The sequence below is a fragment of the Gracilinanus agilis genome, chromosome 1, assembly GCF_016433145.1.
Source record: "Gracilinanus agilis isolate LMUSP501 chromosome 1, AgileGrace, whole genome shotgun sequence".
Classification (NCBI taxonomy): domain Eukaryota; kingdom Metazoa; phylum Chordata; class Mammalia; order Didelphimorphia; family Didelphidae; genus Gracilinanus; species Gracilinanus agilis.
The window spans coordinates 4,629,862-4,654,593 of NC_058130.1; the positions used below are offsets into that span (position 1 = coordinate 4,629,862).

At 54.0% G+C, this 24,732-nt stretch overlaps 1 protein-coding gene across 1 annotated transcript in view; it reads right to left on the minus strand.

Annotated features, from left to right (window-relative positions):
- Positions 1–17,027: 17,027 nt before the first annotated feature.
- Positions 17,028–24,732, minus strand: part of HECW1 (HECT, C2 and WW domain containing E3 ubiquitin protein ligase 1) — a 161,360-nt gene continuing 153,655 nt past the window's right edge. The window contains exons 25-29 of the mRNA XM_044675362.1: positions 23,293–23,364; positions 23,017–23,208; positions 22,814–22,928; positions 21,045–21,243; positions 17,028–17,139 (exon numbers count right to left, since the gene is read on the minus strand). Of these exons, the coding sequence (XP_044531297.1) occupies positions 17,028–17,139; positions 21,045–21,243; positions 22,814–22,928; positions 23,017–23,208; positions 23,293–23,364 (690 nt within the window). The remainder of the gene's footprint in view (positions 17,140–21,044; positions 21,244–22,813; positions 22,929–23,016; positions 23,209–23,292; positions 23,365–24,732) is intronic.

Here is a 24,732-nt window from a genome sequence, read left to right on the forward strand (position 1 = left end):
AGCGAGCCCGGCCCGCGCACTGCCTGTGCCTCGGAAAGAGCCTCCGCGCCTGCGCGCCTGCGCGCCTGAACCGCCCCGCCCCTTCAAACCCCGCCTTGCCTTTAAAAGCTCCGCCCCGAGGGAGGAAAGGGAGAGAAGGGGCGGGGAGGGCAGGGGAGGGGAGGGGCGGGGAGCGCGCGTCTCTCAAGGGTTAATGCCAGCAAAGGGCAAGCCGCAGCGCCACCGTACGGTAGGGAGCCAGAGCCGCAGGAGACTGCGCTCAGGAGCCGAGCCGAGCCCATCCCTGGAAGCATCCCTGGACGGCGAGACGCGGGAGAACTGGGCGGGGCCGGGAGGACCCCGGGTGCAAGCCTGCCGCCCTTGATCTTCTGCCGGGGCAGGAAAAGGGCCCTGAAGAAGACCTCCTGGGCCATCTAGTGTTTTACAGATGAGGAAACTGAGGCCAGAACATTAGGGACCGGGGCCGCCCTCCCAGGCTGTCCTCGTCTGCGCCCCAGATCTGCAATCCGCTGCCATTGTGGGGGGCCATGCTGCCCTGAAGGACGGGGCTTCGTGATGAGAGGCCGGGCCGGCCCTTCCAGGAAGAAGACTCCGTACCCTTACACTGAAAGGACAGTCTCTGGGCCCTCCATCAAGGGCCTGCAACACTACTGCTGGCTAAACACTTGTTCATTTATCAGAGACGTAAGAAGTCCGGAGAGAGCCACCCGCCCAATTACCTACTCAACCATCCATCCATCCCTCTATCTGTCTGTCTATATATCCATCTGTCTGGCTGTCTGGCTGTCTATCTGTCTGTCTATCTGTCTGTCTTTCTGTCTGTCTGGCTATCTGTCTGTCTATCTGGCCGTCTGTCTGGCTGTCTGTCTGGCTGTCTGTCTGGCTGTCTGGCTGGCTATCTACGTATCTGGCTATCTATCTAAGTATCTCTCTCTGTGTCTCTCCATCCATCCATCCAGCCATCCGTTCAGCCATCTCTCTCTCTATCTATCCATCTTTCCCTTTCTTTCTCCCTTCCCCTATTTCTAGTCTCCAACCAGGGCACAAAGGACCGGGAAGAGGATCCTGCGCAGAGCCCGATGGCAGGAGGGCCCGCGGGACACAGGTGCCAGGACCCGCCGCAGTGGCAAGCCTGAGAATGGAAGGAAGGGAGGCGAGCTCCCGGGGCCCCACAGACCTCCCTGGGACGAGGTGGCAGGCCGGAGTGATCATAGATATTAGCTATTCCTCCCCTGCCCTCCGCAAAGAACAGCCTTCCAAAGAGCAGACTTTCCAGGGCTTGATCGCCAGTTACCCACTGAACCAGCTCTTTGATCCTTTGGCAAAGGGAATGGAATGGCACCTCTAAGGGAATAAATATGTCATTAGCAACTAAGCATTTCCCTCTCTCCTTCCATGGGCACAAAGCTTGTAGGAAAAGAGCCGCTTCTGTGGGGCAATAAATGGAAGCCACGTCAAGCAATCCTCTGGAAGAACCCAGGATTTTGTAGGCGGCCACAGAAGTCCAGTGGCTAGAAACAACCACTGTGAAAAAGGACTCTCGGCCTCCCCAGAGCAGCCCCCACCCAGATAGCCATCCAGGCTTTGTTTGAAGACCTCCAGTACGAAGTAAGCCACTCCGCTCAGAGATGGCGCACGGCTCCCTTTGGAGGAGCTGCCGCTGTTGGGAAGTTCATCCTGGCCTCAGCCCTGAATGACATCTTTCCCCACCCAGCTTCCTTCTCCCTCCCTCGGTGCCCCCTCCCCAGCCCCAACAGTGCTGCGTATAGTTAGTGCTGCCCCTGCAGACGAGCAGCACGAGTTCAAACCTTCCTACGTCCTTTCAATCTTCTCTTCTCCAACCATCCCCAGTCATGCGGTTCCTTCCCAGGCCTCCCACATTCCCGTTGACTTCTAGATGTTGTCCGACTTTTCGGTGTTGTTCCCAACATATGGCCCCCAGAATTTAGCCCAGTGGCCCGGACGTGGCCCGGACGTGGCCCAGCGAGGCAGTCTCCTCAGTAAGCCACTACGGTCACACGTGTTTACAAAGGTTTCTTCTTGAGCAGATCTCAGACCTCAGGTCCTCTGAGGAGGGGTGGCACGAAGCAGCATCTGGGGCAGATGGGGGTGGGGGGGTGGGGGGGATCTGAAGCCCCTCCCCAAGGAGGAGGCCCCCAGCTTTGGGAATTGTACCTTGTGTATCATACTCAGTTCACGTCAGATAATGTGGCAAGTGGAGAGGTGTGACTGCCACCCAACGGGGAGTTTCAGGGGGCCTCAGTGGCCAGCTAGTCAGACTCACACATGAACGGAACCCCCACCGTGACAACGCTCGCTCCTGCCTCCCCAGGAAGCTTTGGGGCAGCTCTCTTTGGGGGGAAGGACTCTTTCTCGGACATCTCCCTTCCACTGGCCTCTTTGCCATTTCCGGTCTGAGCACGTGTACAGGAGGGAAGGGAGCCCTGGCACGTCTGAGCTATGGATCGATCTATAGGACGAGAGAGCGGAGACGGAGGGTGCTGAGGGATGTGTGGATCGGATCCCAATCGGCTGCACTCGATGGCAGCAGGCTCCCTTTCCTGCTCCCCTTAGAGCATGCACTGGGCCAGGGCTGGGGACAAGACACCTGTGCCCAGACGGAGAACAACAGCCTCCCTCAGGGCTGGCAGCTGCCCAGGGAGAAGGGCACACCCTGGGGTTTCTGGGGCCTCCTGGCATCCAGAATACAGGCCCGTGTGACCCCAGCAGGGCAGACCCCCGTGACTTCTGTGCAAAGACATCAGGTGGGAGCTGGGACGCCCAGGAGGGAAAGAGCTAGGAGGCCGGCTTGGCTTTCAGGGTGAAGGAGAGAAGCTGAGGAAGGCCAAAGAGAATTCGGGAACATGTTTGGCATCTGACGCCGGACAGTGCTAACTCTCAGGCAGGGGTGGAGGGAGGCCTCGCTGGACTACGTGGATGAGGTCAGGCTTTGGAGAAGGAAGGAGGAAGTTCTAGCTGAAATAGGGGTGCCCTGCCCCTGGCAATCAGCTGGGCGTGATCCTTGTGCTTGTCCACTTGTAGGATGACATCATAAGAAGTAAACAGAGTGTCCCTGGACGGGCAGCTGGGGCCGTGAGGCCCAGTAAGGTGCAGGAGGGGTTCACTGTTACTGGCATGGACAATGAGCCCATCAGTCTAGACAGGGGTTTGGGGGCCAGCCTGTCCTGAGAGGTCCAGTGCCCAGACATCAGCCATTCCCACGCTGCAGTGCTTCGGTAACTCGCCTCCCTGCCTCCGAGGCCGATGTGGGCAAAGTTTCTTCCCCAGGCTAGGTTCAGAGGGATTGGCAAGACGCTTTGATCTTTGTGCCCCAAGAGCCATAATTCAGAGTCATCAGAGAGGAGAGACTGTCTGGGCCGCAGCTCAGCTTAAAGATGGAGGACATGGAGGGGGATCCAGGAGGCTGCCGAGACGAGCCTTGCAGACAGGTTGGCAGAGATTCTTGAAGTCCGGGGCTGCTTGCCGGTGGCTCCCAACCCCTCCCAGAACAAGAAGCACCCAGGAACTGTGGCAGGAAGTATCCAAGCGACTGCAGATTGGGTCAAGGAAGGGAAGGAAATGGGAGCCATTGGCATGAGGGAAGTAGCCCAAGAAAGGAAAGCAGGGGAAGCTCAGGAAGCCAGGAGGAAGTGAAGAAATAAGGGTTCTGTGAGCCAAGCCCGAAACAAACAGAAATAAGTGGCCACAACATTATTTTGGTCAGAATTGTATGTTTGAATGGGTTAAAAACCACCCCAAACAAGGTCTGTCTGGCCAGTTCCCTCTTGGTGTCCCTGCGGTCGAGTCACCCCAGGGAGAAAGGGAGTCAAATGGAGGATCTTGGGAGAATCCAGGTGGTCCCTGTTGGAAAGCGATGGGAGCAGGCGGCTGCTTGTGGGGATGAGTTGGGCTCCATGAATTCTCCAGCTAGCCTAAGAATGTCGGCATGTTCTTTTGATGGCACGAATTGAGTGCCTTTGGCTTAGCCCAGTGCCTGGTACAGAAAAAGTCCCTACTAAGTGCTCGTTGTCTTGGCCATAATGGCAGGGTCTGAGCTCTGGCTGTGTGATACCAAACCTAGGTGGAGGGAGCCTGGGTGCCCTTGGCACAAAGAGGAGAGGAAGAGCATCCATTCACAGCAGATGTCGGGTCCTGACTCTCTTATTTCATCTTTTACCTTTTGAGCAGGGCAGGCTGCCCTGACATTTCAACATGCCGAACATGAGTCATGGCCTTCCTGTCTTAGAGATGTCAGTGGAGCCATAATCTCCTCTTTGTGCTAGGCTGGAGCTCGCTCTGCTTGTGAATCCACTCCTGGGGATTCTCCAGGGTCTGAGGCCACGGGGATTGCTTCCGTCTCTTTTTCTCTGTGCACACTCCTTGTTGGCCACACCCGTCCATGGCTCTTCTTAGATGGTGCCCCGTGCCTTTTGCTCTTCTTTTGGCTGGAGAGAGTTGTATCTGGATGCTCAAAAAAGGTTTTCTTAACTTTGAACTTTAATACAAACAGCTCATCTTGGGTAGTAAATGTATGGATTCAATTAATTTCAACACATCAAGCTTTACAAGAATGTCGGCCACTCCCTCCAAATCCTCACCAAGAAACTAAAGGCTCAGTCCTTCTCGTTCCCCTTTGCCTTGGTGTGTGCCACCTCTGTTTGTTTGCTCTGTTGTTTTCTTTTTTATTCTGTGACGATAACCTTTGCCCAGAAATTTCCCCTTTTGGTTTCCAGTAACACGTTCAGGTTATATTTCAAACAGGAAATCTCTGAGGTCAAAAAGTAAGCTCGTTTTGGTGAATTTGACTGAGTGTTGCTGGATTATTCTCAAAAGATACTCCACACACCTGCAAGTCCTGCAGCAAAGGATCATGGGATCATGAATCTAGTGTTAGAACAGATCAAAGAGGTCAACTAACCTAACCCCTCCTTTTACAAATGAAGAAACTGAGGCCCAGAGAGGGTGTATCTTGTCCAGGAACAAGAAGGTGGGGAGAGAAGGGAGGTGGCACAAAGAAACAAACTCATATTATCTATTTAAAGAGTCAAGCCCCAGATCTCTGGCACTTAGAGTCCTGTGTGACCTTGGGCAAGTCACTGAGCCTCTATGGGCTTTGAATGAGCATGAGAAGAACCTCCATCCATTATCCCATTGTGTGTGTGTGTGTGTGTGTGTGTGTGTGTGTGTGTGTGGTATGGGAATGATGAAGGATAAGAAGCATTTTTCTTTAGAAATGTTCAGGCCACGATAGAGCCAGCCATGGGAGAGCTTGTCTAGGTTATTCCAGCCCATTTCAAATGATTGGGACGTGTTCCTCTCCCCCACGATCTAGCCCAGGGAGGACAGAGGCAAGGCTGCCATTTCTCAGGGCAGACAGTGCTTTCATCTTCACTTGCATTTTGTAGCTTGCCACCAATTTAGAAAGACAGCCTAGTTTTTATCTGTGTCGTGCCAGGACTAGACATGTAATTACTTCATAATGTCTGACTCCCCCATTTACCATTTAGATGACTAGAGCATAATTAACCAATCAACCTTCGGCAAGAGTTTTCTGTTCCCTGGTGGAGCCCTGAGGATGCCACGTTGGGAGCCCAAACCTAAGAGACAAGGCAGGTCCAGCGTGCCTCAACTGGCTTACACACACACACACACACACACACACACACACACACACACACACACAGGGCTGAGGATTCTCAGATCAGTCTGGGACCTCTTCTTTTGCTCTGAGAAGCTGGTGTTCAGTGCAGTTCAATTACTGAAATGACATGGTTATGTTGCACAACCAATGTGAGATGTACCCACAGCCACCTGGAGCCCACCCTCTCCCGTCCTTGCCTGGTAGCCTCTCCTCCTCTTTGGAGGTTCATTCTAACCATCTACATTGACCCATCTAGATGCTGGCATCATGGGCTGGTCCCTAGAATGTTCTTCTTTCCGAAAGGAATTCAGCACTTGGACCACAGGCTTCCTCTCCTTCCTAACTCCTGCCCTCATCTTTGGGGATTTTAATTTGGGGATTCACCTGTACAGGATTTCTTCTTCAACTCCTTCACCTCTCACCCATCAACCAAGCCTTTAGGAATGCCCTACTGTGTGCCAGGCAATGTTCCAGACACCGAGGACACAAAGACAATGTATACACATGGATATTGAAATAGTCCCTCCTCAGGGAGTTTATATTCACAAAATTTTAGAAATCAACTTAAGGTGATTGGTGGGGTGAGAGGAAGGGAAGGAAGTATCTATTGGTCTCTTTTCAGCTCTCAGAACCTCCACCTCTGACTTCAACCTCACACACGGGGATAATCATCCTGTGGATCTCTCACTCTCCTCCATGTTTCAGGGCTCTGAAAACTCTCAGATCACACACACCTGTCCTTCCACCAGTGAGTGTTCTCTGTGGCTCCCACTCCCATCACACCTGCCTGCTTTGCCAACACACTCCTTGGTCTGGGTTTGCTTTTCTCCATTGGTTGCCTTGATCTCATATTTCACCAGGTTGACTCAACACTGTTGTTTACCCCAGATTCCCAACCCACATGTCTTGTGGCTGTTCATGTCTTGATAAACATGAACCGAAAGCTGCTGGATAAAGTCCTCCACCATGTTAGCTGGTCCACTACACATTAATGCTATCCAGGCTCAACTGGACACACACTGTTGCTCGGGAATCTCTTTATTATTCTCTAATTAATGCTTTAGGATGTATCCCAAAGTATCTCTTCTAGGAGGAAGCTAGGTAGCTCATTTGATAGAGTCAAACTGAGAAACAGGAGGTCCTGGGTTCAAATTTGGCTTTAGATACTTCCTAACTGTGTGACCTTGGGCAAGTCACTTGATACTATCGCCCAGCCCTTACTGCTCTTCTACCTTGAACCAATACATAGTATTGATTCTTTTTTTAAATCTTTATCTTCCATCTTAGAGTAAGTGTCAAAAATGAAATGTGGACATTCTCAACTCTGATCCAACACTTCACTGGGCTTGAGTCAAGATGATCTGGGTTGAAATATTTATAAAGAAAAAAGTAGCTGGGGTGCCTGACTCACAGGCATTTTGTGAGGTTCCAGCAAGCTAACAAATGTAAGTACTTTGTAAGCTTGAAGGACCTGCATAAATGTCAGCTATTTTCAGCAGAATTTCTCCATCCACTGAGCTGTCTGTGCTTGCCACATAGTACATTGTCTTCTTTCTCGATTAGTCCCCACTTCTTCTTGAATAGTCCCCGCTAGGCTTCCCCCAATCTTGTTTCTGGAGTTCCTCATGAGAGCACACTTCTTGATATGCCATTTGACTCTACAGCCCCCTTTGATCTCTAATGCATTCCTTTTGAATAAAGCATTTCTCTTTACCGACATCGCCTAGTCAGGAGTCGTGTCCCACCACATTTCCACGATACTGCTCAAGTTATATTTATTTCCTTACGTTAGCATCTCGAGTTCACCCGTCTATTCCCACTGCGGGCATGCATCGCACAAAGTCATCAGAGGCCATACGTGTTATTGCCGTCTCCTATCTTAAATATCATCTCCAGTAAACTAGTAGGCTTCTTCCTTGACATTCTTCCTGTGCCATGCCCATCATGCTCTGGGCTCTCTGGCTTCATGGGTGTTTGTGGACAGTTTTCTCTCTCCTTGTTCATTTTTAGTTGAAAGCTGTCAAAGTAAGATCCGCAAGTCTTCAGCATAATCTTCGCTGGATGCACTCCATCCCTGATCAAGTGCCTGCCTTTGCTTTCTTTGGTCATCCAAATACTATTCTTTCTCCACTTCTTGACTTCCCATATCTATGTTTCTATTCTTAAACTCACTTTCCAGCAGTGATAGTTCTCATCTTACATGTCTCTGCATCTAAGTTCTTCAGTTTCTAATGCAGGACTTTATCATTATCAGAGATGGGTTTTAGTTTCCTATTGATTAGACCATCATTTGTCTCTGGAGAAATGATCAGAATGGTTTGGCAAGTCTCAGGAATTTGTCCTGGGCACACATCTGGGAAGGCAGCAACATCTTGGAAGTTGTTGGGAAGCAACTTTTGAGGCTCCAGGTCTAAAGACCTGCAGGACTCCTCGGCCTTTAGCTAGCTGGTATGGTTTGTCTGAGTTCATTGCTCTGGGGAAAACTGACTTTTTAATAGAAGGAATAAATTCTCTATTTTCAAGTGGCTCAGTGTCCTGGAGAAAGTTGCCAATTTTGAAAATTTCAGGCCCAGGTATAGGCTTGAAAGTCCAAGAAGCTTGTTAGGAAGTAGGTCAATAAAAAAAGAAGACCTTAAATATAAGCATGAGTCACGAATAGAGTAAGTCTTTATTCCCACACAGAAAAAGGAATGCTGTGCGTGAGGATCATAGCATACATTACAGAATGATGAAAACAGAATTTAGTAGCTGACATCTAGCCACTGTGGCTGGAAGGCTATGAGATAAGCCTCATTAAGGCTTAACACAGTTTGGTAATCCTGCTAATTAGCCAGCCATTCCACATTTCTCCTCCTGAGATGATATTGTCCTATCACACGGCTTGCCAACCTGGACTGTCTTTCTGGTTGCCTCTCTCCTTGAAGCGCTGGGACAACCTGATGTCATAATCCTCCCTGACATTAGCCACTACCACTCCAAGGAACCTCACAACTGCCTTGCTGGTGGGAGATGCCAAATTTGTGGTTTCTCTACATTTCCCCACATTCACAAAGTACTATGTATGCTAAACTAGAAAACATACGAGAGAGGCAAGAACAGCGAGAGGCCCTTGTTCAGGCTGTGCTAGTTGAGTCCCTGCTCCACACAGTGAGTGGTGGCCCTTACCATTATGCCAGGAAAAGAGCCATTCTTCTCCATCCTTTGCTGAGATCAGGTCTTGTCACTGACAGTCAAGCAAAACTACCCATTGGAAGCTCTCTTCTTCTGCCACATATGGCATCAGCTTTTCTGGCTCAGTAGTCAATTAATGGACTTTCATTGTATGAATAATATATCTAAGGTGCTGGCTCTCTCAGTTAGCCAAAATGGTGTCTGTTTGCTCATTCTCAAGAAGGTAGGGGGGAAAAGTCAGGTTTCCCTGGAGACTCCTATCAAGTAGCCACCAACTAATATGATTGGTTACTTTTTCTTCTGACTAGTCTTTAGCAAAGTATTTCTTGGTAGTGTAGTACCTTTGTCATTTCATCATCCTTTCATAGAGCATAGCAACTTGCTTTTTCTCTGTAGGGCATGGCCCCACCCTCCAGATTAGGGTTCTTCTTCTTTTCTTGTGACTTGGACCACTTGGACCATCTGGTGAAATCTATGGATCCTTCTCAGAATCATGTTTTTAAACACATAAAATAAAACGCAGAGGATTATAAAAGAAATTCATTATATTAAAATACAGTTATCAAAATATTTGAAACAAACAAACACACCCATTTGTAGACTTCAGGATAAGGACTCATGTGCTCTGTAGGAACAGCCTCAGAAAGTTACAGAGCCTCAGTGATCCAATAACCCTTCAGAAGTGAAAGTCCTAGAAGGTAGGTTATAGGAGGAACATTGGTGAAGGAGCTTTGGAGATTGGACTGCTGAGGAGAAGAGAGAGCACCCTTGGGGGCTGGGGGATTAGACATAATAGAAGGGTCCAAGACACTGAAGGGCTGTCATGTGGAACAGAAATTCAACTTGTTCTTGGTCCCAGGGAGCAGAACTGGAACAAATAAGTGAATGTTGCAAGGCAGCAAATTTAAACTTGAGGTCAGGAAAAGCTTCCTACAATTAGAGCTGTCCAAAAGTGGAATGGGCTGCCTTTGAAGGGAGTGGGAAGGTTTTCTTTCATTGGAGATCTTCAAGCAGAAGCTGAGTAATTCCTGATGGAAATCTTTTCAGGTGGACTAGCTTGCTGTCTCATTCTCTTCCAGCCTTGAAATTCTGTAATTCACCCTGGTTCTGTCCTCTTACCTCCTCATGTCATATGGATGTAACCATGTATACCAAAACAGTAAATATACTTTCCATCATCTTCCTTCCTTCCTTCCTTCCTTCCTTCCTTCCTTCCTTCCTTCCTTCCTTCCTTCCTTTTTCAAAGTATACTTACATCTTTCCCTTACCTGGTCTATTGCATCTTCCATCCATGGACCCATAATGTTTTTGCCTGGCCCTGTGCCCTGTGCCCTGTGCCTTTGGGATAAGGACTGATGGTCACAATGTAGATTCTTTAAGTCAATGAAATTCTCCATTGACCTGGCAATGAAGAAATCAGAAATGCAGCACCAGCCCTAGCCAAGGCCCCAACCAGTAAGAAAGAGGGGGACGACTTACAATTCTCTAACCATGTCCCATTACAGTGGGAGGGATTGCTGTAGCCCCCAGTAGAGAGAATGCAGCCCAGGAAGGACATAACCCTTCTGGGTAGCCAGGACGTCGGGGGCTTTCCACTCAGGAAGGCTGTGGAAATAAACCCAGCGTATTCCAGAACGCAAGGCCTCTGGGGAAGCCATTAGCTTAGCAGCAGTAAGACACGTCGTGTTCCCCCTTCGCTTGGACCCAACCTATTCTTCTGAGTTATCGGATGTTCTGCCAGAAAACCGCCCGGGCAAGAACTTCATCAGGAGCCTTGCTAGGGCGTCGGCCAGCTGAGCGACCATACATAGAAAACTCTTGTCTTTGATCGCTGACGTAGCCCCACGGCCATTGTCCTGAGCCTGTGAGGCCCGTCGTCGTTTCTGGATGAAGACTGCCCAGTTCTCTTCCCTGCATCGTTTACCCTATAAACCGTGGACCCAACCCAATGAACTCCAGCTCCGCTCTAAGAAGCTGTCGGGACGGCCCTCCTGTGTCCCACCCCCTGCCTCTGGCCCTGGCTCGGTGACCTGCGAGGCCCATCCCTGAGCTGGTCTTGGCAGATCACCGTCTAAAGTATGGGCTGTAGAGCTCATCCACAGGGCAGGCTGGCCTCACAGTGTCACGAGGCAGCCCAGTAAAGTCCTGAGCCAGAATTTACTCCAAATCCTTATTTTGCAGATGAGGAACTCAGAGACAGGAAGTGACTTGTGAAAGGTCACCCCTAGATTAGTGGAAATGGGACAAGAAGTCCAGCGTGCTTCCCCCAGGCTGGGGGTCTCTCCAAATGGCCTTTCCTGCACCTCCTCCCCCGATCCCAAGGAAGCTGGTCCAACGGGAGGCCAGAGAGGAGGCCAGGGCTCTGGCCAAGCCCGTGTGGGCCACACATTCCAGCCTCCTGAGGGGACTCTTTGGAGACGGGGGCCCGAGGTCAAGCCTGGGGCTTGCCTTGCCGTTGACAACATTGGAATCGGATGGCTTTTCTGGCTGTGCCTGACGATGTGTCTATGCTTCGTGATAAAAGGTCGAGGCGAAAGCTCTGAGCGTCCTGCTGAAAAAGGCCAAATATGTCCATTACATGAGCAGGAAGGCGGTGATTACCTGAATACAAGCCCCACGATTAACGGTCCTTCTCTCCCTTTCCCCGAGTGAAAACGGAGCCTCATCCACGTTTTTATTGTGGCCGTTGAGCCATTTATTGTGGACTCCTCTGGGGCTTTCTTGGCAAAGATCCGGGGCGCTCTGCCATGTCCTTCTCCGGTGGATCGAGGCAAACAGAGCGTTGGCCTCAGTCAGGAAGGCCTAAGCTTGAATCCCAGCCTCAGACACACCTGCTAGCTGTGTGACCCCGAGCAAGTCACCGAACCTTTCCGTCTCCATTTCCTCGCTGGAAAAGGAAATGGCAGACCATCCCAGCGTCTGTGCCGAGAGAGCCGGCCACGACTGAATGATGACGATGCCGGACGTTCCGGTTCCAGGCTGGGGCTCTGCCCCCCGAGCCCCGCAGCAGCCTCTCCCTGGGATCCCTCGTGAGCTCCACACCTTTGCCCTTCAAATGACCCCAAATTCATTTTGTTTCTACACATACTGATGTTCGTTCCTCTCGCTGAGGTCTGTCAGTCGGTCAGCAAACAGTGAGCCCTTCCCACGGGCTAGGCGCTGTGTTTGATTCCGGGGACACGAGGGGGAAAGTCCATTCCTGCCAGGCAAACTCCTTGAGGGCAGGGAATATTCCACTTTGCCCGAGTCTGCTCAGCACCCAGAACAGCCTCTACTTCTGGCCGAAGGCAGCCGAGGGGCGTGAGCTCACCCGCGTGGGCTCTGGCCCTCATCTCTCGCCAGCCACAGATCTGAAGGGAAGGAGGCTCGAGTCACAGCGAGAGGCAGGAACTGGTGGGTGGGTGAGTGGGTGAGTGGAGAGGCAGCTAGCAGAGAGGACGTGGGCCAAGAGCCAGAGCCGCAGCTGGGCGGCGAGTGGAGGAGGGAGCCCTCGTGCCAGCTTGGGGCACAGTGACCCCCACAGGAAAAGCGCCCGTGGGCCCCTCTGGGCATGGGGCCAACCCCCCAAAGGCCACCCACCCGGGGCCCTTTCTGTTCCCAAGCAGGAGTCTACACCAGGTGCCATAACAAAGAGGTTTTATTGACATTCCTTTACGGTGATATGAGTGGAGAGAAGGCAAAGCCTGAGTGTCATCAGAGTCAGCCCCAGAACAAGGCCCTTTCCTGCCATTGGCCAGAGGAAGCTTTTTTTCTTTTTCTTTTTTAAACAAAAGCCGAGTCGACGTTTCGGGGAGTGGGGCCAGGGGCCCCCTCGCTACTCTACCTGTACACTATCTACACGCACCTAACTTCTAGGGAGACGGAGGGACTACAGTATGCACAGACAAGAAAACGGCCATTTCTCTCGGATTTCTCCGATTCCACATTGCGAGCCTTTCAGAAGCTCCCGGAGCGGACGAGGCCCAATCCAGGAGCATCTTTGATCTAGAAAGGCCCGTTGGGCCTCCTCTGAAAGTGTTTCCTCTTGCCTGGAAATGGTCACGGGGAACGGCTGGTGGGGAGGGGGAGGGGGAAGGGCCACACTGGAAAAAATGACCGAGACTTCTCTATCGGAACTGCTGGGAATCCACAAAAATAGAGTTCGATTCTGCATCGCCGCCCAGCTCGTCGTAGTATTCAGGAGAAAGGGCGACTCTGCAAACTCACTGATTTAGAAATGAAAGGATCTCTGAAACGGTTCAGTTCAATGTCTTGATTTTTACCGACGAGGAAAAGGAGGCCTGCAGAGACAGGTGGACTTGTCCAAAGTCATGCAGGTCTCCGATAACAGCTGGGATTTGAACTCGGGTCTTTGGACTCCAGATTCTGGTGTCCTACCACCATCCCGCATGGTCTTTTGCTAAAGATACTCTGGATGAGTTCGAGCTGGGGACTTTTCTTGGTCTTTCCGAAATCATTCTACAGTTTGGCTGGAACATGTCCTCCGTCTGTCAGATGCACCTTTCCAGGATCTCTACTTGACTATGGATTCCTATGAATATTCAGGTGGTGCCAGTCGGGAGAGGGGCTGGCCTTGGAGTCGGAAAGCCTCCCTCCTACGAGCATCTGGCCAGGTCCGAGTCCATCCTCTTTGGAGAAAAGGCAACCTCTAAACAAGCACTGAGGGGGAAGGAGGTGGGGCTCTGAGCAGAGACATCCTGGGTGTGCAAATGACTCATTTCATGGGAGACCAGAGAAGCTGATAAAATGAATGCTGGGGAAAGAGAATCAGGGAAAGGAAAGGCCCTTTCCCCGGGGTCTCCCTTCCGTTCTCGGGTAGTTTCCTTTGGGGGCAGCAGGGCTAGGAAGCCCTCCTCCTTGGACTTTTGAACTAAGTTGAAGCTGAGGTGGACCTGGGCAACGACGTCCTGATTCGCATATTGTCCCTAAGCCAGTGAGGAAAGGAGAAAGATGATGGTGGCCCTATGGGAGACCCAGAATTCCTGGGTCCCTTTGGCACCATTGGGATTCAGATGGTGTTGGGCTGGCCCATTGGCCGAGGCTAGAAGAGGAAATTGGACAACAGCTCCACAAATCCCAGGTTCCCTTCATTACAAATAATAATTTGAAACAAATCAGAAAGTTCCAATACTGATAAATCCTTGGCATCCTCAAGGAGGGGGAGGGGATTTGTTTTACTTCATTTAGCCTTTCTTCATTTTCTTTTCCATCTCTATTGATTACGGATTCCTTTGCTGATGGGAAAGGCGGGATGTTGCGATGGAGAGAGTGCTGGCTTTGGTCCACCTGGACCACAGTTCTAGTCCTGGATCTACTCCCTCGCCCACCTGTTCCCCAAGGAGGGCTTGGGCAAGGCTTTCCCCTTCCCTCGGCCTTGGTTTCCTCCTCTGTAAAGTGAAGGGAGAGGCCATGATGAGCTCTGAGGTCCCTCTTAGTTTTAGATGGATGAGGTTCGGGTCTTTGGTCAAACTGAAACCAATTAGTGGGCCGTTTGCTTAGAAGACACCTAACTTTAGAGGTAACGGAATCGGATTTGCTCCTGGGGCCACTCGTTTGGGGCAAGCTGACCAGTAGCAAACAATTGCGTTCAGGGGCCTTCCTCCCCTCCTGGCTGAGATTCTCCTTCTTGTCCCATGGTTGCGTTAGCTAAATGGGGGGGGCAAGAGAAAGTGGCCCCGGGGGACCCCCTCCCCTTACTCTTCCTCTCTTCAAAGGATTTTCTCAAGTATCCTCTTCAAGTCAGAGGGGACCGTCTGGGGAGCGGTCCCTGAGTCACTTAGGCTAAGCTTCCTGAGCGGGAAGAGGAAGGAGATCTCTTGCCAAAGGACTTGGGTTCAGGTTCCACGTCTGCTGCTTCTTATCTGTGTCACCTCAGGGAAGCCACCTTCTCTCTGGGCTTCCGTTTTTTCAGGTGTAAAACGAGACTGTGACCCCGGGTGTCCCGTAAGGTCCCTTCCAGCTCTTACTCTATGATCCGGGGTGGAAGGAAAGGTGTTCTCCCTAGAGAAGCTGCCCATCAGGGGCAGGGGATGGATCCCACACGGCAGTTCCCACCCGAGGAAAAGGAGAGCTCCGGGGCCTGCAGCACATTTGTGCTCCAGGTCTCCCGAGGCCACCCCTCACTCACTCTCTGCGTGGGAGGCCGAGGCTCCCCTTGGCTTGTCAGCTTGCCTGGGAGCCCCCGAGGGCAGGTGAGGTCTTGTGCCCTCGTGTATCCTTCCCAGGGCCTCTGCTCAGTAAGTCCCAGTGGAATGGGCGAATGAATTGGAGTGCTTGCTGAGGTTCCCAGACGTCCACTGTGGTCCTTCCCACACAGCGCCCTCCGTTCGGGCAGCCTGAAGCCCAGACGATTCCTAGAACGGCCTCTTTCTCACCCTTGGCCTGCCTCGGTCAAAGCAAACCTGGCTGTGGGCTTCTTTGTGACGTTTCGGATGCTGAGCTCTCGAGAGTCTGCTGGACTTTCGGCTTCCCTGAAATCCTCGGCCGGCCACCACGGTGTGGCCTTTCCCCCTCCTACAAGTACATCCGCTCGGGACAAGTCGTGGCAAGCTTTGTCTATCGTGCACGTTCTGATGGAAAAACGCCCACTGGGTGTCAGGCGGGCTGGGCACTGGGGAGCGACTCCAGGCAGCCGTCCACCTCCACAGGACGTGGCCTTTGGGGGCAGAATTGGGGCGTTTGCTGATGATCGGGGTCACTTTTTGAGGCGAGCCCTTGCTGCCTCCCGTTTGTTTCTTCAGTTAGAGTTAGGGTTGGACAATGGCAAGAGTTGCAGTTACAGTGAGAGAGCAGCCAGGTGGCGTTTCAGGGGGTTGGTGGGTGGCCTTTTCCAGGGAAGGGAAACACTTTCAGTTAGGCTACATTTCAGGAACGATGGACTAACGAGGGGTAAGAAGACTCGTAAACAACCCCGAGGGGTGGCTTTGCTCGGAAAAGTTTCCGAACGGGCCCTCCCCAGAGCTCCCCGTCACCGTCACCGAGAAGCTCGACTCCCTTTGGGCCTCGCCAATGACTTGCGGAACAAAAGACCTTCCTGATCTCTCTTCTGATGAAATGCCGAAAGGAGAACTTCCTGTTCATTTTGGGCTAACTTCCCCCGCCACCGGACACTGAGATTCCCTCCAGGGGCTCAGAAGAGGGGCTCTGCTCCCCTCCACACCTAAGCGGTAGCACCATTCTCTGCCCATTTGCCTGCCTGGGGTCTGCTCCTCGGGAGATGCAACGCGCACAGGCCGGATATTTGCACTTGATGAGAAAAGACCCCCCCCCCCCCCCATGACACAGAAAAGGGAGCCTGTCAGAGAAGGAACACACGCCGGGGAGGAAACGATGGGACTGTCTCCACACTGTCCAGTTAGGGAGAAGCACTAGCCCTGGACAATCACGAAAGCCGCCGGCGGGACCGGAAGGTACGGAAACGAGGGTGAGACGTTCGTCTTCCCATCGTCCTCATCGCATCTTCGCGGAGGCTGGGGACGGAGGTCGGAGCCTCCCGCTTCGTGCTCCGTCGGGAAGCCCCCCTCACGGGCGTGTGCACGTTTGTGCTTTTCACGTAGCCGGCCGTCTCCCTCCGGATCCCTCTCCTGCTAACCGGCCGGGAGTGCGAGTTCTGGGGGTCGCTGGCAAACCACTGTCGCCCCCGCCGCGGGGATGCTCCGCATCGCATCACACAACATGAGTTGTTGGTTCGAAAATGTCTTATTTGCACCATGTGTTTGGGAGGGTTCCAGCGAAGGGAAGGGGTGGATGCCACACAGCCGGGCCACGAGGTCCACGTACAAAAGTGTCGCTTTTGCCAAGAGGCGTCTCCTGGATGGACGGAGGCTGCCGGGGGAGCGGATGGCCAGGAGAGGAGCCTGCCCGGGGGCGGCAGCTGCCTCTGGTCGGTCTGGACGAAGGTAAACATGGCTAACATTTGGTCGAGTGTAGCGCGAGTGGCGTTGGCATTCCATCGTCCGTAATGGAGGTATGCAGAGACACAGACCTGACGGGGAGGCGGGTAAATATTGCATACGAGCTAGCAGGCCGTCGAGAACCCGGAGAACACGGAAGCCTGAGGGGGACGTCGGACAAGAAGGCAGTTAGTTGTTCATGCACAGCTTTTGTCAATCCCGATTTGGCCTGAAAACAAAATCGTGAGAGGCCCGCGCGGCGGGAGGAGGGGCGCGAGGGGGAGGCCGGCGGCCGGCAGGCGGCCCGTCCAGCGCTTCCCGCCTCACTCCAGCCCGAAGGTGCTCGTCTCCTCCACGGCCGTCAGCAGCTTCTCATACAACATGGAGTACGAAGGGTACGGGGGAAGGTCCAAGCGGTTGAAACACGTGTGTGCCCTGGAAGGGGGGAGAGAAGGGAGAAAGAGTCAGCGAGAAGTTCGCTCTCAGGCCCGAATCAGGGCGGCCATGGAGAGGCCTTTCGGGCCAGGCTGGCCCAACCCCGGCGACTGCGACCCAGTGCAGAAGCGAGCCGAGCAAGCAGGGAACGAGACGGCTGTGATCACGTCTGCTCTCTACCGCGTCACGCCGCGCACCTCTACATCAAACCTGACAAAACCAACCCGAAGGGCCGAGGCCTTCCAGCGCCCCCTCCCTGTCCCCGGAACGTCTCACCAAGACCAGGAACTCCAGGCCTTTACGGGGTCCAGCGCGAAGGCCCCGAGCCCCAGAGACGCCCAACAAGGAAATCCAGACAGACTCGCGATGGAGCTTCAGGTTGTCCTTCTCCGAAGGTCTTGCCGGGCCGCAGGACCCACACTCAGGGCTGGATGACCTTCGAGGCCACGCGAGACGACGGGGCCCAGAGAAGGACCCATCTGCCTCTCCAGTGTCTGACACGGGTCTGGTGCCTTTAAGGCCGGCCTCTGGCCCCCACCTGCCTCTCGGATGCCCCGAAGCCCCATGGGAGGGGGCTACGGAAAGGGCTCTATTTCAGTGCTGAACAATCGAGCGGCCACAGAGGCACAGCTCACGGGAAACAAGTCCGCAGTCTGGGCAGACCGGACCTCAGTAGCCCTCGGAAACATCACACGGCTGAGGGAGGGAACGAGCATTCATTAAGCACCTGCTGTGTGCCTGCGTGGCGCTCAGTGCCTTACAAATATGATCTTCTCGGACTCGGGTCTTCTGAGAAGGCGGCAAAACCACCATCCTGGGCACAAGGGTGGGTGAGTGGTAACCCGGCAGTAAGGAAGCAAAGCTCTATGGGAATGGCCCCAAGACACGAAGGATGGCCTTCTCTCCTCTTACTCCCTCTTCCCCGACACAGACAGCCACAGGGAATACAAGTACTGCCACCCGATCAATAAGCATTTAGTAAGCACCGACTGTGTTCTGTGCCCTGTGCAGAGGACTAGAGATGCAAGAAAGGCTAATTTTGTCCCAGCTCTCAAGGGGCTCATGGTCTAATGAAGGAGATCTCCCGCACACACTCGCCCCCACCCCAAGGCAAACCGTGCTGTCTGCAGGGCCCAAGAAAACCCCATCCTTGCAGCCACGTTCACGGCTCCCCTCCGAGCCTCTGCTCTGGCCTTCCTGCCTTTCCTTTGGTTCATCCCCATGAAGTCTGGCTTGGTCCAGCCTGGCTCTCAGTTTACTCAGAACAGAAACAGACCCTGATCCTGGGGGCACGGGGGGGGGGGGCCTCAATGGTGGGGGTGTCGCCGCTCCTTTGGAAGTCTCTTAATCGCCCCGTTTACTAGCATCCCTCAGCCCCGTCCTCAAAGGAGGCCAAGATCCAGCTGTGATTCCCAAGATTCTGAGTGAACATGAAACCACTCTGGGCGAGGGTGCCCAGGCATGCCCCGCTGGCACACCTTGGTAAGGCGGCAGCGCTTTAGAAAAGGCTCAATTCCCCTTGGCTTGCTTCCCTTCATTTCAGTTTTCTCCCAAATCTGTCCTATGGCCTTGCTCTGGATGCTGAAAAATGAGGCCACACAGCCTCCCTCTGGGTGAAGGGCTTCTTCAGTCATGGAGGTCTCCGGGGAACCGTGGGGGTGGGGCAACTAGCAGCAGCATCTGACCCCACTCCATCGAGGGGCTGCTGGGGAACAGCCTGGGAACAGGAGAGGCCGTCCCCTGGGCTGCCCAGAGTGGGGCGGGGGGGACAGAAAAGGGAAAACGAGGACTGGTCCGGGAGGAGCCATCATGGAAAGGGAAAACACTGGCCCTTCCACCACTGAGTCATGGGAACTGTGGGAACAAGCTGTGTGAGTGTGAGGGGGAGTATCTGTGTTTATGAGTGTGTGTGTGTATGAGAGTATGTGTGAGTGTGAGTATAAGTAAATGCATGAGTGTGAGTATATGTGTGTGTGAGTATGAGTGAGTGAGTGTATGTGTGTATGGCTGTGTATGAGTGTGAGTATAAGTATATAGGTGAGTGTGAGTGTATATGAGTGTGTATGTGTGTGTGAGTATAAGTGTATGTGTGTATGTGTGTGTGTGTGTGTGTGAGTGAGAGGGAGAGTATTTGTATTTGTGAGTGTGGCTGTGTGTGTGAGTGTGAGTGTGAGTGTCGCCGTTTCTGGGTTTAGCCACGGGCTCTTCCCACGGAATGGCTTTCCCCAGCGCCGGGTCAGCCTCCATCCGCTTGGCCTGCGGGCTTGCCGGGAGGGACTTTTCCCGGAAGACACGCTGGTGGAAGGGCCCGCTGGGGCCACTGCTCAGATGGGCCCAGAGGGTCAAGGTCAGGAGGCAAAGATGACCGTGGGGGAGGGGCTGCGTGCTGGCCTTGGCACAGGCTGGGCAGCGGCAGGACCTGCTCGGACAGAGCAGGCAGCACCGGAGGGTCTCGGGGCCTCGGCGTGTCGGGGTGACGCTGAGCAGAGACGCCCGTGATGTCCTCGGAGGCCTCCTGCACCGCGGCAGGTCCAGAGCTTGAGGTTTGGGGGGCCTCACTGACAGGCCTTTGCACATGGCCGGGAGCTCTTGGGGGAGTTTCCCAGGGAAGGCCGGAGGAAGATAGCGAGGAGGGAGGAGAAAGGGAGCGCCGGGCGCCGTGCTGAGCCCTCCGATCAAGGCCGTCTCATTTGGGCCTCACAACACAGATGATGCTCTGATTATTCCTGTTTGCCAGCTGAGTAAACGTGGGAAGCGGCTCGCTCACGGTCTGAGGCTGGAGTTGAACTCGGGTGTCCCCGGCCCCAGGTCGAGTGCTCTGCCCGGGCATTCTGTCAGCAGCTGCCCCTGGGGACGCTGGCCTGAACCTGCTGGCCTGGATGGACCCTTCTGGCCCCGAATCTCCTCAGCGTCCCAGCTCGCGTCGTTCTGAATCCCTTCCGAGAGTCGAGCGCCTGCCGCCACCGAGGGCCCACTGAGTCCGGCTGGGCACGCATCAAAGGATTAGAGAAGTTTAAGGCCGAGCCTGGAGTCTGGCTGGGCGTTGGCCGCACTCTGGCCTTTAAGGAGCCGCTCCCCGACTTCCCCACTCGAAGGGCCGTCACAGCCGCCGACGAGGCGAGGAGCCTCGGCTGGCTCAGTCTGGCCATTCGCGGGGCCCTGCGAGGCTTCTGGGCATGCCCAGGGCGTCCTCACAGCCCCATTCTGGTCCCCGTGTTGGATGGACAATAAATATTTTCATTCAATTTATTTCCATCATAGAATGTGCCGGATGCATAGACGTGCACGCCTACGTCCATGATGTCCGCGTTCTAGAGCAGGGCACAGCTCCGGATCCGGGCGCAAAACGGAACTGCCGGCCTCCGTTATTGGCTCTAAAAAGGCCCCATGAACGTGGGGAGTCTCCAGGGGGAGAGCCTGCAAGCGTTTCTGTTTGGCTCTGGAAGGCGACGAGTGACTTGATCTTCCCCAACTTGACATTCTCGTGCTTGTGACTCAGTTACCCTTAGAACCCCCCAACTGCCCAGACGCGCTCACATCTCAAGGCAAAGTCCCAATGCTTCGGAGGGCCTGGGGTCTCACTGTGGGCAGCACCGAGGGGCATTCCGAGGGTCCTTGGGGCCCCCTCCCTTATCCCGTGACCTTTGGAGAGGGGGACAGAATCCTCTTCTGCCCTGTCCCAGCTACCCCATCCTCCAAAGCAGGCCTCAGAGAGATCAGGTCTATTGACGCACAAGTCTTTAGAATGATGTGTGTTCGAGGAAACGAAAAAACCAAATAGCTATAGATTCTGGTATCCAGGAGTCTGTCCTCCCTCCCTCCCTCCCTTCCTTATTTCCTTCCTTCCTTCTTTCCTCCCTCCCTCCCTCCCTCCCTTTCCCACCACTTAGAGGATGACTTCTTACCTGGGAAGGGAAGTTATTTTGCCCCATTTTTCTATACAGAAACGACGCAGCCCGTTGCTCCCGCGGAGGGCGGCAAAGCCTTCATAGGGGACACTCGAGGTTCCAGTAACAAACTGAAGTAATCTTAGTCTTTGCTCATTGTTGAATCTCTCCACTGCTGCCCAGAACCACCTGATTACAATGTGCCCATCGTGGTAACCTGAATTTGAAGGGGAGGTAAAGAGAGTGAGACACAGAGACGGAGAGAGAGAGAGAGAGAGAGAGAGAGAGAGAGAGAGAGAGAGAGAGAGAGAGAGAGAGAGAGAGAGAGACAGAGAGAGACAGAGAGAGAGACAGAGAGACAGAGACAGAGAGACAGAGATGGAGAGAGAGAGAGACGGAGAGAGAAAGACAGAGACAGAGAGACGGAGAGGGAGAGAGAGAGACACAGAAATAGAGAGATGGAGAGACAGACAGAGACAGAGAGAGAGAGAGACAGAGGGAGAGAGAATATCTGTGCCGGACACACGGCAGCACAGCCCAATGCGCCGCGCAGCCCTGTCCCTGTCCCTCTTTTGCCCCAGAGGAGCCCTGATGCCCAGCGGGTGAGCCCAGGGTCTAACACGCCGTGTCACTGGAACACAAACACAGGTTGGTTGGGCTCAGCCAGACACACTTCATCTATCTGGCCTAAAGTCCAGCTCGCAGAGTCCCCAAAGGCCAGTAAGTGCTGCTGGAGCTGCCCACGGGTCTGGTCCAGTTATCGGGGGGGGGGTGCTGGCCTCACTCAGGGTTTTGGAGAAGCCGTAGACGTTTTCACGAGATAAACCAGGAGGGTCTCCCTCCCCTGCGCATGGACGTAGCCCTTCGGAGGGGGCGGCTTCTCCCTGTACGTTCTAGTCAGATTGTCGGGAGGGGGAAAGCTCAGCCACGGAATCCCGGGGAATTGGGATGGTCGGTTTAGAGCTGGGAAGGGTGTTAGAAGGGAGTGGCATCACCAGCATCGCATCAGCAGCATTTACACGGGGCTTTCTGGTTTGCAAAGCGCTTTACAGGTATTCTCTCATTTGATCCCGTGACTACCCGGAAGGCAGGTGCTCTTAGTATTGTTTCCATTTTACACTTGAGGAAATGGAGGCAGAGAGAAAATAAGGAACTCACTTATGCTCACTAGGAAATATTTGAGGCTGGATTTGCACTCAGGATTTCCTGGCTACAAGTCCCTGATTTCCCTTTTCTGGACTGGTTTTCTCACCTGTAGGATGAATCATTGTGCTGCCTGGCTAACTCCTCAGTCCAGATTCCTCATATTATTGATGAGAAAGTCAGTCTAGGGAGGGCAAGTCAGGGACTTGCCTAAGATTACACAAAGTGGTAACTGGCAGTCAGGACTTGAACACAGATCTCTGGCTGCCAAATTCCAAGGCCTCATGCTGTCTCCTTAGGTCCCAACTATTCATGCTTCCCTGTGAAAAGCGATGACGCTAAAGTACTAAGTGCAGAGAGCTTATGGTGGGGGCCAGCCAAGGGTTTGCTGGTAAATGTTTAACAAGTGGCTCTCCAAAAAAAGGAAAAAACTGCCCGCACACGACGCTTTCAGGCCGGCCTTCATTCCGATCGTTCTCTCCATCACTTTCTCAAGTCTATACAATCCACAAAAGCATGAATCAAGCCCGGCCGCGCCTGTTCCCCGGATGTAAATACATTGAACAATCGGCTCTCTTGAGACCGTTTGCAGCGGCTCCGTGCCAGCCCTGGTGCCAGCCCCGGCTGCCCGCTCGCTCCCTTACCTCCTCGGTACTCTGTGTTGTTGCGCCAGTCATTCAGGTCTATCTCTGCCGTGCCGGCGATCACCAGCTCCAATTCCCTGGCATCAAAGACGGAGACAAGCCTTGAGTCCACAACCTGAAACACAGAGCCCGACACACGGCCCAAAGGGCTGAGTCTGCAGGAATCCGCCTCGTCCCTGGGCGCCCCCCGACGCGTCCTATACTGTGTTGGCACCAGGCTGTCTGCGTGGGGAGGAGGGCAGGCCGTGCTTCCGACTCTCCTCTGTACCCTCCGGGCGAGCGCCCAAGAGATGCCCTCGTCCACCCGCCATCTTGAAAAGAAGCTGGGAGCCCACTGGGGGCGCCCCTCGGCCTCCCTCAGCCTCCCGTCCATTCTCGTTCCCCTCGTGTTTACTCTGGAGGGTGACGAGCTGCGTCTAAACTGCACCATCCAGTGAAGGAAAGAGTCAGCGTGAGCAACGTCGGCTGGCCCTTCCGACGGCCCCGCTCGTCTGCCCGCCCCCAGCATGGCGGCCAGGGAGTGCCAGCTCCCGAGGGCCCTCCTCCGCCACCTGCGGGACCCCCGAGAGCCAGAGTGGCATCTCCACGCTGGGAAGCCCTCGGGGTCCAGAGTGGAGGAGCTGGGGGGGGGGGGCGGGACGTGCTCTTCCCTTCCCTCACACCCTGCTGGGGACCGGCTGACTGCCAAGCTGGGCCTGGGGGAGGCAGGCAGGGCAGCAGAATGGAGGCAGTGAAAGTTCCCTCATTCCTGCCTTCCTTCCCATGGAGTGAATTCAAAAAGAAAACAAGCCTTCCCTTCCATCTTGGAGGCCAGACTTGCTATTGGCCGCGAGGCAGAAGAGCCGTAAGGGCTAGGCAATGGGGGCCAAGTGACTTGCTCAGGGTCTTGCAGTTAAAATTGAACCCAGGACTTCCTGCCTGCAGGCATGGCTCCCTATCCCCTGAGCCACCCAGCTGCCCCGAGATTGTGACCCTTTTTTTTTTAACCCCTCACCTTCCGACTAAGAGTCAGTACTGTATATTGGCTCCAAGGCAGAAGAGTGGTAAGGGCTAGGCAATGGGGGTCAAGTGACTTGTCCAGGGTCACACAGCTGGGAAGTGTCTGAGGGAGATTGGAACCCAGAACCTCCCATCTCTAGGATTGGCTCTCTATCCACTGAGCCACCCAGCTGCTCTGAGGTCAAGTGACTCTGGGACATGATTTCTAAGATCCCGAGTTACACAGCTCCTCTGAGGGTGCTTTCACGCTAGTTTTGACTCTCCCTCCCTATTTGTGCCACTGAAGGCCACCCTCTGATCCTCTCTGAGCCCACGGCCACACTAAATTTCATTTTCCATCACAAGTTCAAACGGTCAAAGCCCTTCAGCCCCTACTGTGGGCATCCCTTGGCACTGCCCTCGAGGCTGTAAGAGTCACCTTCTCACTTGGGATGGACGGCTCTTACTCGTAGCTAGAAACGTGCTCCCGGCCCCATCGGACCCACCTCCCGCTCCCCAAGGCCATCCCTCAGTGGGCTGAGTTCTGGGGTGAGCCCTCTTGGAGCCAGGGGCAGAGCGAGGGGCACGAGGTCCTGTGGGCAGGCCTGGCTTTCAGGCGCCACTCACGATGGACTCCCAAAGGGCAAACCCCACATCTTCAGAAAGGATTTCCGGACACCCTGACTGGTCTAAACTGTGCCCTTTGGAGACGTTCCCTTCTACACGGACAGGGCGGCCAGCACGTGCGACTCCACAGGGCTCCCTCCTCCCACCTCCAACTACCCGCCAACCAAGCACTTTCATAGAGGACACTGCCAGGTCTAGAAGAAAGGTCCCCAAGGCTGCTCCTCCAGGGAAAAGGAGGAGGAGGAGGAGGAGGAGGAGGAGGAGGAGGAGGAGGACGAGGAGGAGGAGGAGGAGGAGGAGGAGGAGGAGGAGGA